At 32.0% G+C, this 19043-nt stretch overlaps 1 protein-coding gene across 1 annotated transcript in view; it reads right to left on the bottom strand.

Annotated features, from left to right (window-relative positions):
• Positions 1-19043, bottom strand: part of LOC127723899 (uncharacterized) — a 64423-nt gene that overhangs the window by 28757 nt on the left and 16623 nt on the right. The window contains exons 2-4 of the mRNA XM_052230615.1: positions 17141-17495; positions 16480-16521; positions 13507-13625 (exon numbers count right to left, since the gene is read on the bottom strand). Of these exons, the coding sequence (XP_052086575.1) occupies positions 13507-13625; positions 16480-16521; positions 17141-17495 (516 nt within the window). The remainder of the gene's footprint in view (positions 1-13506; positions 13626-16479; positions 16522-17140; positions 17496-19043) is intronic.

Genomic DNA, 19043 nt, shown 5'->3' with positions numbered 1-19043 from the left:
AGACTATGCGAGCAGCAAGTTTGTCATTATCACTTGTAGGTTTAAGTATGGTAGTAATTGTATCTTGCAACATTTTAAAATATAAACAGACACAATCACACTCATTTTCGTATCGATTTAAAATAATTCTTTGACTGGTACTCCAATACTTCACTTACCTGTTGTCATCCATCATTTTTACAAATTCCATTTAAATAAATACTGTTAAAATTTGTTACAAAATCCTCCAAAGTCAATATAGTTTATTCATATTTTATTATGGGGCCGGATCGACGTAGGGACGGATCGACGTGGGCCGGATCGACTTGGGACGGATCGACTTTGGGCCGGATCGACTTGGGGCCGGATCGGTTTGGGGACGGAACGACCGGATACCACTGGCAACACGTTAGCAGAGCCAGTAAACAGGTATTTGCGACCATCAAATCAATTCACCAATTGATGCCGTCGGTGCTTAAAATACAATATTGTTATCTCCATTCTAATGAAACTGATAAAAAACAATGTCAAATCATACATTAAAAATCTGCCACAAGTCGTCTGCACTTGCGCGTACGTTTGTGAATTAAAGCCATGAAAATTGATGTTATCCAATCAAAATGAACGTTACAAACGATGTTGTATTAGAATTGGAAAATATCTGTCATTATATGTGAAACAGATATTCTGTAACTGTAGCACAACTTGTGATGACGACTGTAATTTTTTCGAAGGACAGATTTCAACTTCCCTATTAGAAATTCTTGGTTCAATAGCTTCCTTGTAAGCAGCAACCCACTATCAAGGCAATCACGATAGGAAATGCAAGCTCTGGAATATCGTATCAACTGGGAGATATATACTCCATAAGCAGTTGCTATATAGAAATTGAAATAAATTTTGCTTTTCAATGTGCAGTAAAGTGTTGTTCTCAACCAACCAAAAATGTTGCTATTGACGAGTTTTTTAATGATAGAAATGGTATCTCTATCTCAATAACGCGTGAACTTTAGGGGGTTTTGTACCTTACTAGTATATCCTTTGCCCTGGACCCGCTGGGGTCCATCAGACCCCTCGCCGAGGTTCGGGCGTACACGTAAAAATGGCCTAGCTACGCCACTGCATATTTCCAAATAGCGATAAGGTATATTGTTATAGGCTATATCAGAGACATATAATACAAGAGATTCGCAACTCGGCGAAATCCCGTAATAACACGCGGCCACTAGTTAAACCTCGCGAGATCTCCCTAGGTAATAAAGTCATTAATAAAAGTATTAAAAGTACTCGAAGTAAGGGCGAATGTTTAAGCATAACATAAACTGTTTCAGTGTAAAATTTATCATAATTAATTAAATAATTTGAGTACATATATAATTATTTATTTTAATGTAATTTTGATTTTATATTTGTGTTATTGAAAAAGAGACATAATTTGATATTGTATTAACAAAAAACTGATATTAAATAATTAACACTTGATAAATTGTGTCAGAGTTCATTTTATTTGATAGTTACATAATGGGTTTCTATTGAATATACACCTGTCCCGGAGACATAATTTCACAGTGTGACATGTATATTAGGTTTGAATTATTCGATGACCAGGTAAATCACGAACATGTTATAAATAATGAGTTTTAATTGACACCTTGTAAACAAGAAGTTGTCACACCACAGGTGTCCACACTCTTTCCAAAAATACATTTCACAAAATGTAAAATTAATTAATTTGGAAAAAAAACTTAATTTATTTGTTAATTAATTGTTAATCATGATAGGCTTTGTTTTTTATTCTTGATATTTATAAATTATTAAAATTTTATTTATTTTTATATTCATCATTTATTGGGCTTTCATTGAGTTTATTTTCTGTAGGATTGTCGGTAAATGTTTGATTTCTAAGTGTTGTTTGACAGTTTTATCATATAGGCTTGCATTGAGTTGTATTTTTAAATGATTGTCGGTAAATTTATGGTTTCTTCATGTTCGAAGTGTGTATTGAGAATTAATATTTAAGAAAATTACAATTAATTTCTCATTTGAATAAAGCTTCATTCATGTGCACGCAATATGGAAAATTCCGATTTTATTTCGTGGGATGACAATCTTAATAGTTACGACTTAGATATACTCCTAGTTGAATAAACTGATAACGAACTCTTTGTTGATAGTGAAAAGGACGAAAACATAAGCGAGAGACCCACCAACAAAAACAATTGACAATACTGCATACATAGATGGATATGTGTGTCCTCGAAGCAACAAAAAATCTATAAAAAAACACAACATTGAAGTGGGAGCCGAGGTCATACATCAAAGCAACATGGAAGACACTATTTAAAAAGTATTTTATAACCTTGTTTCCACGAGACAATCATTTGTAGTGGTTTTTGTCTTTTAATCATTTGTAGCGGTTTATGTCTTTTTATTCTGGGGTAAAGAGATGGCAATTTAAAAGTAAGATTGTTTATGTGTATACATATACAAATCCTTGGTGTAAATAAAATCTTTTATTATCAAATATATATATATATATATATATATCTTTTGCAGTCACCATTGAAATGTCCTCAATACGATTTTAATTTAAAAATGAATTAGGTTCATGTTTTGAATGAGAAGCGAAGTCTGAAACGACAACAGATGCATGAAGCTCATTCATAATATTACGACCAGCAGAAGGTTTCCTTTACTAGGAAAATTTTACTCCTTTTGTAAATTTACTGCATTCGTTCATCTTTGGCACCCTAAAAAGAAGAAAAAAACAATGACTTCAGAATAGGAGAAAATAAACAACTTTGCCATACACAGAATGAAAAATGAATAAATTGTCTAACAAAATGCAGGCTATAAATTTCATAGTGCACAAAAAAGAAGGACTGATTTAAAGAAATTTGTCCATGAACAATTTCAATATTTAGCCAGTTTAATAAACAAAATTCGGGTATCAATCAGAAAAAATCGCCACATTGTTGGATTAAATGTTACGAAAATAGTCTTATATTCACGAAACAACATTTGGGAGTACTATTGGCCCATAAAATTATATATTTATTAGCATATTTCCAAGTTTTAAGAACAAAATTGGGAGATCAAATGGTTTCTACGGCAATAGGTGAAGTAAAATGGGCCGAGTTTTAACTTTGTTTGTATTTGATTAATCTCATCATTAGAACACATTTTATCAATAACAAATTATTAGAATTAGTTTTGTGTAACTTTTAAATATACTTGCATGCTTTAGCTGTGAAAGGTATCGGCATTATCCATTAGAAAAATCGTGAGGCGTAGAACCCTTTTCACAACAATAGCATTTTACCCATAAATCCATCGGATTAATCGGCTTTCCGGTGGCCACGTCATTTCATTGGCTGTTATATAGACTCTACTAGAGTTGCGAATCTCTTGTATTATATGTCTCTGGCTATATCTAATCGAATCAAAGTCAACTTTCGTATTCTGTCTCTGATTTCGTTCCAGCAGAGACATATAATACAATGTCTCTGGTTCCAGTATACCAAGTAGTTTTTTCTTGAAGTCTTATATATATCAAATCAATATCTTCAAGCATGACGAAGTATATTCAGAAAGTTGAATGTGGGCAGTATATGGAAGAAGATATGGAAGAAGATGTTATATGAAGAAAGAACGTTGAAGCCTTTTAGGAAGATTTTTCTTTACAATTACAGTGCAGCGCCTTGAAACCGGAAATTCTTTTTATAAACTCCAGACCAATTTCGGAAGGTACTTACCTAAGTTTCGTGTTTTTCACGGAGGTCTCAAGCTGAGATTAATAACAACTTGTCAAGGCACTGGCTACGATTACATTGAAATGTAACAATAATAAAAAAGTTATTGTTTCATTGGACACTAAAATCCGGAATGCTAATCATGCTAAGATCAAATAGCCCAAAATCTCATTCGCTCCCATTCTCGTTCGCCCCTTTTCATGTTCGTACCCACACGTCCGCACCCTGGACCCGTTCGCACCCGTTTATAAAGGTTTTGTGTTGAATAATTTTTTAATCATCATGCTTTACTTAGTGTATTGCTATAAAAGAATAAATAAAATAAGTTTTTTTTTTTATTGTTTTAAAATAAAGTGACATTCTAAAAACGTAAACAGGTTTTCTTTGGTGAATTATTTTAAATTTGACGAAATGAATAATGAATATTGTCATGATGAACAAAGACTAAGTCATTCATCTCCAAGACCTTTAAAAGATAGACAGACGGTTCCAAACGGCTTTCAAACTCGTCACAAGCTGTAAAATAATTATCTTTCATTTGTTTAATTTAAAATCTTCATTGTATTTACTCCTACCAAGCTAGCTACTTGTATTCAACTTCACACCAACACATTCTATTCAATTCAATTCTTTTATTACTTTAGGCAAATAATGCTCATCAGTACAATGACATGGAATATATATATAATATATATGCAAATACAATATATGATAAATAAATACATAATGCATACATAACTGATAAATAAATACATCCTAGAAGAATAATGATCTATATCAAGTATTGGCTATTTATAACATGCCTGTTCTACGTTTAAATGCATGGAACAGAAATTTACAAAGGTTACATATGTTTTTTACAATTTCCGTGCTCAACAACTGTATAAGCTTAAATGACGATGGACGCCTATAATAATATGGCTTAATATACTGTCTCCTTATTGCATTATAACAATCACACTGTAAAATGAAATGAAACCCGTCTTCTATTGTATTTACAGTACAGAGAATGAATTTTCTTTCTGATCTATTGGCACCGTGATATCGACCCGTTACGTAAAAATTCCATTTCAAAATCGTTCACGTACAATAAAAAAGTATTGGAGAGAATACTTCCCCTTGCATTAAGCCAACTGTACTGGTGAACTGCTCTGAATAAAAACCATCAATTCGTACACATGATTTCACATCTGAATACATTGATTTAAGTAATGATAAAAGTTTCCCTGTTATACCAATTTTTGACAATTTCAACCATAAATTCAGTCTACATACTGTATCAAACGCCTGTTTATAGTCTACGAAACAGCAATACAAACGATTCTTACTGTAGAGTGTTTTCTGAATGACAGTTAATAAACTAAACATCGCATCAATTGCACTACTGCCCGGCCGAAATCCAAACTGTGCATCAGTTATAATGTCATAGGTATCGGACCAAAGTAATAATCTCATATTCACAATGGACGTGAACAATTTGGCCAAATTACTAACCAAACTTATGCCGCGATAGTTTACAGGATCAGACGGATCGCCTTTTTTTTTAAAACTGGAACAAGTATCGCAACTGTCCATGTTGTCGGAAAATAACCAGAAGACAATACCCTATTGAACATTTCCTCTAAGAACGGTATAAGCACATCCTTATATTCAATTAACATTTCGTTCAGAATCCCGTCAATTCCATGACTTTTGCCACGTTTCAATTTGGAAATACATTTCAAAATTCCTCCTGTGTGATAACACGGTCAAGTTCTTCGTATGTAGCGTCGGAAATAGTGTCCTGTATACTCTGTGTGTCATTGACTATTGTAGTGTTACTTGAAGATAACTGTTTAGAATGTTCAAAAAATGACGAAAGAGGGACTTCTGAATTATTAGCGCGCTTCTTTTTAAACATTCTATAAAACTTTTTTTAGGGTCGCTTTTACGCAGATGCTCAAGCATGTCGCCTTCTTGACGTTTATACTGCCGTTTTAACTTATTTTCCAACACTTTGTATTGTCTGTTCGTAGTGATAAGTCTTTGATGATTTTCAGCTATTTTGTTTTTATTAAACATGTTTAACGCACTTAAATAAACCTGACGAAGTCTTTTACACTCACATTTGAACCATGGCTTATCAGAAGTTTTACAAACAAATTTTCGGCTAGTACGTTGAGAGTCATTCGATTTATTACTGGTTTTTCTAAAAAATGGCGCAACAATGTCCGTTAACTGGGTAGTAAAAGTCTCAATATAATTGTCAATACCATCTTCTGATTTTTGAGCATCACAAAAAACTATTTGGCTGAGTAACCCACTATTCAAAATTAAAGATACGTAACACTGTTTTTTTCAGTCATTATTCCACCGAAAACTGTCAAATGTACTTGTAGATACATTACGGTTTTGTTGTTCATGTGTATAAGACAGCACTTTGCATTGTAGACGTATATGTAGGGGCGCGTGATCACTGAACGCAGTCAAGTTACTAACTATAAACTGTTCCACAATGCGAAAATAGTTAAACGGTACTATAAGGTAATCAACGACACTCATACCATGCGAACCACAAAAAGTAAAATCGTTTGCCATTCCATCTGTGTGTCGACCATTCACAATTCGAAGTCCAGTACTTCTACACAAGATTAAAAGTTTTGCTCCGTACTCATTGGTTCCTTGATCCGGATTCAACAGGTAAATCATTGTCACTCATATAATTAAAAATGTGATTGAAATCGTCAAAAATTGATCCATACAAACTATCATGTTTTATAAAATCATTACCTATTGCAGTTCTAGCATTCACCTAATAAAAAGACTCAGTTGAATATCTTTCAACATAATTAATCAATTCATAGAGTGGGTCTCATTGGGGTCTAAGCGTGACCCGGGATTGCTGATTTTTTGTAAGCGTGACACGTGAAAGTTAAATTATTGTGCCGTGAAAACAGGAAATGAAGTCTAGCGGGACACGGGAAATTACAAAAAAATGAGAATTGCTTACGTACATAGTGTAAGCGGGATACGGGAATCTGACAAAACAGTAAGCGGGATCCGGGATCAGAACCCCCAATGAGACCCCCATAGAATATGTCACATTCATACATTTTATAATATATAATAATTTGAGCTAATTGGTGGTAAATAGACACAACCGACATAATAATCTTGACCACAAATTGTCACATCTTTTGATACTTGTAACCATATAATTGTATCATCGAGAACTTTAACAACTTTAATAAAGTTCCATCTATAAACCATCTATAACATTATTATATGCATTGTCAATCCAACATTCAGACAAAATAATTACATCATAAGAACTAATATAATTTAAAAAGTTAGGCTCAGACAGTTTATCATGAAGACCACCATTAATGTTCCAATACAAAAATTACAATGATGAAATACTTCTCGATGTATCCTATTCAGCTTCAAAATGCACACTGGCTAATAGTTCAAACCGGGACCCATTTTGAGAACTAGAAGTAGCTTTCGGACTACCAATCTTGGAAGGAATTCTAGACTTGGTTGCCTGTTTATTGGCCCCTAAATACCTTGGAGCTGAATGAGCACCTGTTGTCGAATTATCTAACTTGTGAATGTGTTTTGTAGACCGACTCGATTTCGAATGACTGTTTATACGTAAGGTTTAGTTTATTTGTTCATCTGTATTCACAATTAGATCCCCTTCTATATACAATTTATCCAATATAAGAGATGCTGATTTTCCTTCAAGTTTTGCTTTTTTGTAAATTGGGATTAAAGTTTTGCGTTTTTCATGCACAGACTTTGGAAAATGTTCTGAGATTGAAATGTTTGTATCCTTTACCTTAGGGAAGTTTTTACGTACTTTGTTCCTCTGCTGACGTAGCATGAATTTAGCATCAATAGGTCGTGACTTGGTAGTTTGCGTGTTATCAGATTTTGTTTTACCAACACCTTTTTTTCCCATCCTATAAGCAGCAGAAATTTCAACTGGTTCAGAAATAGACAAACTCGTAAAACAAATGTTTTTAATAATATCAACACATTCTTCACCTTCCCCCTCCTCAACACCGAAAAACAGTAAATTGTCCCTTAGATTTTCACAACGAAGGGTTTCCAGTTGATCTGAAATTTCCTTGTTTACAGAACGTAGCTCGACCATTTCAGTAGCAATGCTGTCAACATCCGATTTATTTTTCTCAAAACTCTCAGAAATAAATTGCTGACTTCCTTCGATGTCACCCACACGTTGAACGAGACAGTCGACATCAGATTTCATTTGCGACCATTTAGAGTCATAACAATAATATCAAATTACTTAAATTAATGGTAATCTTAAATAAATTAATAATTAATCATCTAATCACCAAAACAAATATTTCATTTTTTTTAACTTTTGATTTTTTTATTTCCAACAATTACAACATATACATGACATACATACAATATAATACATATAAGATATATGCAATGTCATTATTATAAATACATCTTAATTGGAAATATTTTACATTTTCTATTGAAAAGATAAAAAAAAAAAAAAAAAAAAAAATATATAAAAATAAATAAATAAATAAATAAATAAATAAATAAATAAATAAATAAATAAATAAATAAATAAATAAATAAATAAATAATGATAATTAACAGATTGGAGTTAAGAGTAAATGAGAAGGGGGAAAAAATAAATAAAAAAACAAAAGGATTATCCAGTTACATTCCTATCTATATTTTAAATATCAAATATTTATGTTGAAAAATATTTGCAAAATTAACTAGATATATTTCTTTCGTAACAGCCATCAACACAGATCAAGTACATAACATGACAATAATATTTTCTTTTAAATAGATTATAATTAAATAGTCATAAGTTATTGTAACAAAAATAGACATTAGCTGGTATTCGATAAAAGTTTTTTCAAAAACATTCCATACATTGTCAAATTCAGTTATCTTTTTATTTTTTATAGCTATCATACTCTCTAATTTATACATATCTTTCAGCTTTATTATAGCTGCTTGCAATGAGAGATTCTTTTTAAAGCATCTAGAATTATACACATATTGTTTAATATAAAGAAAAATCATGTTGTATGGGTTGTTGGGGAATATCTTGGATACGTCTCCTAAAAGAAAGTTTAATTTATTCATTGGGAGACTTATTCCACCAGAAAGGAACCAGTTATCAATATCCTGTAGAAAATTTTGTACAGTATTGCAATTCCAAAATAGGTGTTCTATAGACTCGTTCTCTGATTCACAAAATGTACATAAAGGATCATCGGTCAATTTTATTTTAACTAAATACTGATTTGTTGCAATAATGCAATGGTTAATCATATATTGCAACCACTGTAATTTACTATTTATTGTAACAGCAAAAGGCAGTCTGAAAATCTTTTTCCAGTTCAGATTCTGTTCACCTAAAATTTTAACCCACTTAAGCTGTCCAGTAGGAGTAACATTATTTCTTGTCAGTACAGAATACATATCTTTTGATCCTTTACAATGTTTTAAAAATACTTGCAAAAATGATGGTATAAAAGGACAAAATAATTTGTAAGATCCTTTAGTGTAAGATTTTGTTGCCTCTTTCACTGCCGAAATAACACTGTTAAATTTAAGAAAATCTGTGTTTATGTTATAGTTTTGCTTAAATTGGTCAAATGAAATATACGATCCATCTTGGTCAACTATATCATTTACAAATCTAATACCACTTTTGAACCATTTTTGATAATTACTGATTTATGACCAATCCTAATATTAATATTTAGCCATAGTGGATTTGATAAAAATGAATCATAAGTCAAGTTTCTTTCTTTTTGAATAATCATTCCCAGGATCTTAGTACATCTTTCAAAAATGGTTGTTAACTGTTGTCTAATATAATCAACACCACAACTAAACAACTTTCTTTTATATATATTTGACATGAAAATATTTTGCCATCTACTATCTCTCTGCAAAATCCTTCTAATCCATGTTGATTTAAGGGCTGTAATGAACATATTCAAATCAAGCATTTTTAAACCTCCCTCCAAATAATCTTTGATTAGGATATCCATCTTAACTCTATGTAAAGGTGAGTTCCATATGTATGTATAAATAAGTTCATTTATTCCCTTAACAATATCATCTGAAGGATTTGGCAGAGAGATAATGAGATGGTTTACAATAGGCAAGACTAGATTTTTAATCACAGTTATTCTACCTATTACAGTTAGATTCCTTTAAGACCATTGATTTAAAGTATTTTTAATCTGTACAATTCTTTCAGAATAATTTATCTTAACAATTTTTTCAAGATCTTCATCAAAATTGATTCCTAGTAATTTAAAAGTAGTTTCACCCCAAGACAGATTTCTGTTAGGACATAATGTATCTGTACTATATTTTATGCTCCCAAACCAAATAACTTGTGTTTTTGTGAAGTTGATATTCAGTCCAGATATTTTTGCAAACCAGTCTAATTCTAATAGTGATTCTTGCAGAGATTTTTCACTCCCATCCAAAGTCAAAGAGGTGTCATCAGCAAATTGCGACAATTTATGCTCAACCCGTGTGACCTTTATACCACTAATGTCACTATTTCCCCTTATTTTCAATGCCAGAATCTCAACACATAAGGTAAAAAGATATGGAGACAGGGTGTCCCCTTGTCTACAACCTCTACCAATAGTAAAAAAAATCTGAAAAGTTCCCCCCTTGGATGACAGCAGAGTTGATATTATTGTAAAAAACTTTAACCCAATTAATGATAGATTCGCCAAAATTGAAAAATTTCAAAACATTTATCAAAAAGTCCCATGATATGGAATCGAAAGCTTTTTCAAAATCAATCAATAGTAATAACCCTGGTATTTCATGTACCTCTGTGTACTGTAATATATCATAAATGAGTCTTATATTTTCCCCAATATACCTACCACTAATAAAACCAGTCTGATCAAAATTCATCAATTTATCGAGGACACTCTTAAATCTGTTTGCAATAGCAGCTGATCCAATTTTATACACAGTATTCAGTAAAGATATTGGGCGCCAGTTTTTTAAAAAGTGGCGGGGTTTATTCCCTTTCGGTAGACAAGTAATAATCCCTTGTTTTTGTGTAACAGATAGTTCCCCTGTTTTTGCACCATAATTTAAAGAATTTATAATAAAAATTTTAAGATCCTTCCAAAAAAATTTATAGAACTCTGCTGAAAAACCATCCGTTCCAGGAGTTTTGTTGTTTTTCATTTTTTTCAATGCTTCTCCAGCTTCTTTAACAGTAATTATACCTTCCAAGCTTTCTTTTTCCTGAGATGGAAGTATAGGAACACTTAAGTTTTTCAAGTCTTTTTTCAGATCGCTTAAAGTACTTTTAGTATCCCTTTTTTTATAAAGATTGTCATAAAAATATTTAACTTTATTCAAAATATCTTTTTGTTTTGTTATAATTTCCCCATTTTCTTTTTCTACTTTAGGAATAATTTTGCTCATAAAATTTCGTGATTCTAAGCCACAGAAATAATTAGTAGGTTTTTCCCCTTCCTGTATCCATTGGACACGGGATCTTACTAATTTCCCTTTTAATTTTTGTGTTCGTAAACTTTCAAGCTCATGTTTTTTATGCTTCTAATTCGTTAATGGAATGTTCATCAACTCTTTCCTCTAATTGAGTTACTTCATTTCGAAGATTTATTTCTCTTTTTTCGTCTTGCTTTTTTTTAAAGCTTGAATATGAAATTGTCTTCCCCCTAATTTCCATTAGAAGAGTCCCAAGAAAAAGCTGACAGTTAATTCTAAAATGAATGTCTGTATTACCTATTTTGTCAATATTTTCCATATTATAGACTAAAGCACAATATTGTTTTTTCACTTCCTGTATTTTTTGCTTAATAGTATTTATATAGTCTATATCATATAATAAAGAGTTGTTAAACTTCCACAAACCTTTTCCCCTAATGAAAGGGTTAAATTCTAAATCTAGCAAAATCATAGAGTGATCTGACCGATAGCTTGGAAGTACATTACATTTTTTTAGACTGTTTAAAAAGTTTTCAGTGAGAAGAAAAAAGTCTAATTTAGCCTGTTTAAAAGGATTTCTCTTCCTCCAAGTGTATCACTGTACATCTGGAAAAAGTTCTCTATATGGGTCTATCAAATTTCTTTCTTCAATAAATTCAAGAACTTTTTCCCTAGCTTTCGGATTGTTAATATTCACATAGTAGCAATAATCTATACATGGGTTTTGGACAAGATTAAAATCACCACAAATAACAAAGTATTCATTTTCAAAATCATCAATAACAGACAGCAATGTGCACGTCTGTTTTGCAGACTAAACAGTTCAACTCTGCAGCAATGTGCACGTCTGTCTTGCAGACTAAACAGTTCAACTCTGCAATATCCCTTTTTGAAGTTATAGCAACTTTCAATGTGTATTATTATATCTAAGAATTTTTGAGCAACAAAACTATACAGTAGGTTAAAAGTTTTATAAATCTAACGTAACAATAACGCAACGTAATCGTAGACACAAATATCCTTGTTTCGTTCGGTATTAATCGGTTCCTTACCCAACCTAACATTCCGGCAATTAGTGTCCAATGTAACAATAAATTTATTTAGAAACTAAAGTTTCAACTCCCTCATGCAAACTTGACCTAAGATGGATTAAATATTTAAGAGTTGTTGTGAGTGTTCTTAACGTGCAGATAGCGTGGCATTCTCTCTACACTAGGCATCGGATTTAACGTCCCCTTCTGACCAGACGTGACTGCGTATTCATACATCCCGCACAACCAAACGGACGCCCCACTTGGTCAAGGTTTTTAATGTAGGTCTGATGAAGACTAAGTGGAAAGCTAGTTGAAAGCCAACACCTAATAAAAAAATCATGTTTCTAAGAATTAAATATAAGGGTTTTGAGCATGTTGAGGTTAATTCAAGTATTTGTTGATAGAAGTGAAATAATCTGAACCAAAGTTCTAGTTTTTAGTTTCTATATAAGGTGGAATATCATGTACATACAATTCTATCTACTACTCGGAATCTCCATTCACTAAGGATGATAGACTAGCGTACAATTAACGAGTTTTGACGACTACACGTGCATCTACAGATAACGTTGTCCAGCCATTATTTAAAAAAAAATATTTGTGAAAAACATTATGTGTAGGCACATGCCTAAAGTGCCTAACGGCAGCTATCATTTGGCTATTATTTCTCATGATGTCCTTTTTGCCCGTCAGATAGCGATACATCCTTGGCTTTTATATATTCGGCTTTAAGCGTTCCTGATGATGGTTAATCCAGAAAAGCGCTTCGGACGCATGAAATTATTTTCATTTTTTTAGTGCCAAGATGATATTCTCCAGTTTGATATGATTAGTCATTGCTTCACAATAACATGATCTATTTAGACGAAACTATTTTAAGATTATGAGATATCTTTCTTCCCGTAATTTTTCATGTGTTGGTTTGCTTATTGAACAAACGTTTATATAATATACAAAAGGGAGTCATGGACTAGCCAAACATTGTCAAGAATCAGTCCAGTCTGTAATGCGCATGCGTCACTTGAAAATCACACCGCACAGTACAACAGATCACGACTACCATATTAGGAACCTACTTTGGCACAACAAACGTAATTAAAAACGTATCAATGTCCGGTGAGGACTCTAATTAAAACTAAAGGTTTAGGTTGACCTTATAAAAGCTCACAAACATGATGTCAGATTAAGATAACATACCTGGAATATTGGATTCACAAACGAGAGGTTTAGGCCTATAGTTATGTACTCACCATATTTGAAACATTTGCTGCTTTCTGCTTGTATACAGCCGAAGAACGGTTTGTCAATCCTTCATCCCATTCATTATCAATTGTTATGTTTCCTTGAAATTTTAGCTCCTGAGGTGGAACTGTATCAAAATAGAAACAAATTATAATTCACAGGCTATGGCAACATAACACAGGGTTTTCGTCACATGCACTTGTCTCTGAAAAACAGTTCATATATACCTTAATATAACACTAATGTATATATGAGAGAGAAAAAAATCAGAGACAAGTGCCTGTGGTTTTGTTTCATAGACGGCACCGATTCAGGAGGTAACCAAAAATATAGGCAGGAAATTTTGAAGCTCATTTCTCCGAAGTACCACTACATGGACCATTCAATGTATTTATATTCTTAGGTTACGCTGTTGACACCTGATTTACAAAGACTTGATTAGTATTTAGTCACAAACATACCTGCACTAAGCCCCGTTTAGTACATGTAAGTTCGAACAGGGTTTTAAAGAGGAAGATCGATCTATTCGTAAGAGGCATTTTTCTGTCGAATGTTTCATCTTAACGTGTTTTCAGGCAAATTTTTGGGGAAAAAATATGGGATATGTGAGTATGATCAACCAACCGACCCCATCTCTTGATTCGTAAATACACATCAGATGTCATTTTATTACTCTATAGTATCATAAGTTTTACTTATACAACAGAAAGGAAACCGCGACCATCAATAGGACAAATAAACTATAAAATAAACAGCAGACAGCATTTATTTAATTCAAAAAATTCGAAAGCTTGAACAGCGTAAAAATTCAAAGACGGAAACATCTTTTTTTTCATAACTAACCTCAATTAATCAATACATATGTTAATCTCAACTCTTCCCTTACCAATCAATCAATAGTCGTGTTAAGCCCAACTCCTTACTACCCAATTAAGCAACACATATGATAATCTCAATTCCATATCTCGCACAACCAATCAATTAACAAATATGTTAATCTCAACTCTTCCCTTACCAATCAATCAATATACATGTATATGTCAATCTCAACTCTTCCAATCAATCAATCAATATGTCAATCTCAACTCTTCCAATCAATCAATCAATACATGTGGAAATATCAACTGTCGACTGCGCATGTGGTGCATTAAAATTGACATCTTTTATGTTATTTTCACTACCAAATCAATCAATAAATATGTTAATCTCAACTCCTCATTAATCAATCATTCAAAACATTTCTTGATATCAACTCCTCACTAACAAATTAATGAACAAATTTCTTGATATCAACTCCTCACTAACCAATTAATCAACAAATATGTTAATCTCAATTTCTTACTTATTAATCAGTCAATAACTATGTTAATCTCAAATCCTCACTAACCAATCAATGAATAAATATGTTAATCTTAACTCCTCACTAACCAATCAATCAACAAATTTCTTGATATCAACTACTCACTGACCAATCAATCAACAAACAAAAAAACGTGAACCAGTCGATACATATAAATAATAAATAATAAAAAATAAATTCTATTTTATTATTGTGTAACATATTGATTGAACATTATACAATATTATAATAACAATATGCATTTAAACAATCAATACCCTGGCATTGAGTTGGCTTATGAGACAAATATTTACAAAACAATTCACAGTTATATGTACATAACATTTCCCTAAATTTGTTTTCGTATAATTTTTAAAAAGATTTATCATTTACATAAATACAAGTTCAATAAATAAATCAAAATAATAAATTATTTAGATAAAAATTTATTATCATTATTACTTTTATTCATTTCATTTAAATATCGCTAAAACTATAAAAAAAAATAGTATTTTAAACTAAACCTTCGTCTCATTAAAAATTAAAATTCCTTTTGCTTAAAAAAGTTTGAATTCATGACAATTCATAATTTCAACTAATTTCTGATCATCGTCTAAATTAACAAAATTTTCAATATAATTTGAACATTCAGAAAATAAAACCCATCTCAAGTCATCATAAAGAGAGTAATTGAACAGAAAATGTTTTTCATATTCAACATAATTGTTCTTACAAAATACACAAATTATGTTATGAACTGGAATTGGCGGCCTTGTATACCTTCCGGATTCGATGGCTAGCGATAGCGATCCGGTGCGGAACATGGCCATTAAAAAGTTCGTTATACCATTCATCATTGTCAAGAAAGTTGTTCTTCTCGATTACAGTTTTCATAACGTGTTTTGTATTCAAAATAACATCACTCACTTCTTCATTTACATTTAATAAAGTAACAGTTTTATTCACTTCATAATTCCATCCCTTTTTCGTCTTGATGCCCAACGCCAAACCCTAAATATTTTCCTGTTTTGTTCCATCCGTGTTATTTTACCAAAAAGTCTTATGTATTACAAGAAATGCGTTGTTTTCTGAGACAAGACAGCTATCCCATACCACCATGTGTCGAAATGTTTGACGTATTTTTTACCAACGGATAAAAAGTATTTACATGCCTTATTTTGGACAGTGTTAATAACGGTATATGATTTTGTTCCCCATATGACACTTCCATACACCAAAACTGGCTCCACCATTGAATTATAAAGTTTTGTAAACACCGCCTGAAGAAATAAATTTCCCGAAAACCGCACCGAGAGCTCTACTAGCCGACTTTAATACTTCTTTGGTGGTTTTATCAAACGTTAAATGATCGTCCAAACCTATTTCTAAATATTTTTATGAATCCGTTTCAAGAATGTCGTTGTTTGAACATTTGAATTGGAAATACGTCAAGTTAAACGATTGTGGTCTAAAATGTACCACTTTAATCTTTTCTGGATTCACATACAATTTCCAAGACGAGAACCAGTCCGTTAAAGTGTCTAGCATTCGTTGCAAGCTCTGTTCGTCGGGCGCTACAGGTGCAATATCGTCCCCATAAAGAAGCCCAGATGTTTATGGTTTCTTCGTTAAATTTACTTACCAGGTGTCGTTGTTGGCGAGACAGTCTTTTTGTGAACATCCGCTATAAAAGGGGGGAAAATAAAACATTGTTAAAACTGATAAATCTGTAATATTTCAAAAATCTCAAAAATATTACAAAAATATTAATTTTGTAGATAGAAACAATACCGCTTCCTTTACAGGAGCCCCCTACACTCTCGAATCCTCAAACTTGTCTTAACTATTGTCAATATAAAAGCTCTTGCAACAAAAAAGAGAATAAAAAATGTATAATAGTAACTCTAACGTACTAGTAAATAAAAAATCCCAATTATCGTGTAAACAAGTGTACTGCACAATTACTGAAAAATTCAACATTTCAAGCGACTATTTTTGGATTAATGAGCGATTAAATATAATATTCATGACTTAATGAAATAAAATTGTGTGTTGAACCCGGTTTTACGGCAAATGTAGAGATCCTACTTCCACGAAAATCAGTTGAATATTTTACCTACAAAGTCTATCATTCGGTGTCAGCCGACAAGACGCTGATCACTAATTTACTTTGTTGCTTATATCTATTTTGACTATCGGATAGGGGTTTGAGTTCATTTGACAAATAAAATGCTTATCAGCAAATTACATTACGTCATTCAAAATATCACAAATTAAGTATTAAGAATTTTGTTCATACTTACAAAGACTAGTGAAATAAACAGCTATCGCTATTGCACCAGCGACAACTACTAAAAGGACTATTCCAATGGCAACGGCTATAGCTTTCCAAGACTTCGGCTTTGATATTGAATCTGTTGATATACTCCCATGAAAATGCTGATCGGAACCCGTTCTTTGTGTTCCCCCATAGACGTGACTTTCTAGATATTCCTGGTGTGGTTGGGGGACATTTTTATGATCAAAAACATTGATATTTTCGTGCAAATTGTCTTTTTGTCTAAAATCAGGCCTACATATATCATTGTTCCTGTGGTAGCCTGGATTGTCGTAAGAATTGTTATCCCAGCGATAGTGGTCTTTGTCGTGTCGACGCTTCTGCGAAGAGAAAAAAGATATCATATGACTTTTGTGTTGAAAATTACGAATTGTTTATATTTGAGATTTAAGAAACTTAGACCAAGTTTGTATTTTCTTTGTTTCGGCGCTTTGCATTTGCGCCAATTGGTATTTCATTTGCGCCAATTGGCATTTCATTTGCACCAAAATGAAATATTCATTTGCGCCAAAAATAAAATATTTCATTTGCGCCAAAATAAAATATTCATTTGCGCCAAAAATAAAATATTTCATTTGCGCCAAAATGAAATATTTCATTTGCGCTGATTATACGGGTAAATAGTATAGATCATAGTTATATGTATTTTTTCTATTTAGTTTCTATTATTAATATCCTCCATTCTTCATCATTACATGTTACCCCTTTCGAGCAGAATAAGTTCCTAAATAGAAACATTAAGGCTAAAACACGAAACCTTACTTTCCTAACGCGCTAACATGGTAAAATCGCATCGAAGAATTTAGAGTTTACGCGGGACAGAAGAAAAAAGAAATGAAAAGGCATCAAAAAGGCTCACTTCACAGTTTACAGACTAATTTCGCCTAGAGACAGATTAATTTGTAGTTGCACATTTGCCTCCTTTAAAAATATCTCAAAAAGTCGTTAAAGTTAAGAAAAGAATGTTCAAAGCAAAGAATGTTGTAAAAAGTAGTGAATAAGGAATAAGTAGCGAATAAGGAATAAGTAACGAATAAGGAATATGTAACTAATAAGGAATGAGTAATAGTAACCATGCACTTGTAGATCTATCTGTTGTCACATTGATTCTTCTTTGCACCAATATAATTTATTTATTTATTTTAATTCAAATGCACAGTGGGTTAGTGACATACATACAATTATCAAAATATTGACAACATGGTACGTAATATATCAAAATAAGAAGATTTTCTATGATTTCCAATGAGACAACTATATTCACCAGAGACCTATATTTGTGTTTTATTTGTGTTGTTTTGTATTATTGATTAATTCAAATTCTTCTTTTTAAAGACTTTTTATAAAATTTAAAATTCTTAAAATAAATGAATTATATGGTTTTTGTTTGGGATTAACCTTTTTGTTTGTTTTAAGGTAAAGATAAATCATGTTTATGTAATCCTTTTTTTTCTCGTATTTTTATGCCCAGTCTACCATAATAGAGCTATTATGTGTTGTCCGTTCGTATGTCTGTTTGGTCCTTATGAGGTTCAAGTTTTTGGTTAAGGTTGTAGAATTGTATTCTTTGTATTTGGAACAAATAAAGTGCGAGTTATGAAAAAAATCAGTAAAACCTGCAGGTCGGGTCGAGGTCACAAGACAATCTTTCAGAATTTTTATTATTGGCATGTGCATAGACTATGACGGGGATAACCCAGCTCCCACCATCCAAGCTCGTTTTTTCACTGTATCTTTTTGTTATTTTGTTATTTATTTGTTTGTTGGTTTTCTTTGTATATTTACAAAAAGGTGAAAGGTATATCTAGTAAAAGCCTACTTTCAAAAGTCACATCTTCAAACAAATGTTGATGACCGATTTGTTTAGT

This window comes from Mytilus californianus, unplaced genomic scaffold (genome assembly GCF_021869535.1).
Source record: "Mytilus californianus isolate M0D057914Y unplaced genomic scaffold, xbMytCali1.0.p SCAF_13, whole genome shotgun sequence".
In the NCBI taxonomy this organism is placed as follows: Eukaryota; Metazoa; Mollusca; class Bivalvia; order Mytilida; family Mytilidae; genus Mytilus; species Mytilus californianus.
This window is presented reverse-complemented; position numbering and strand designations above follow the sequence as displayed.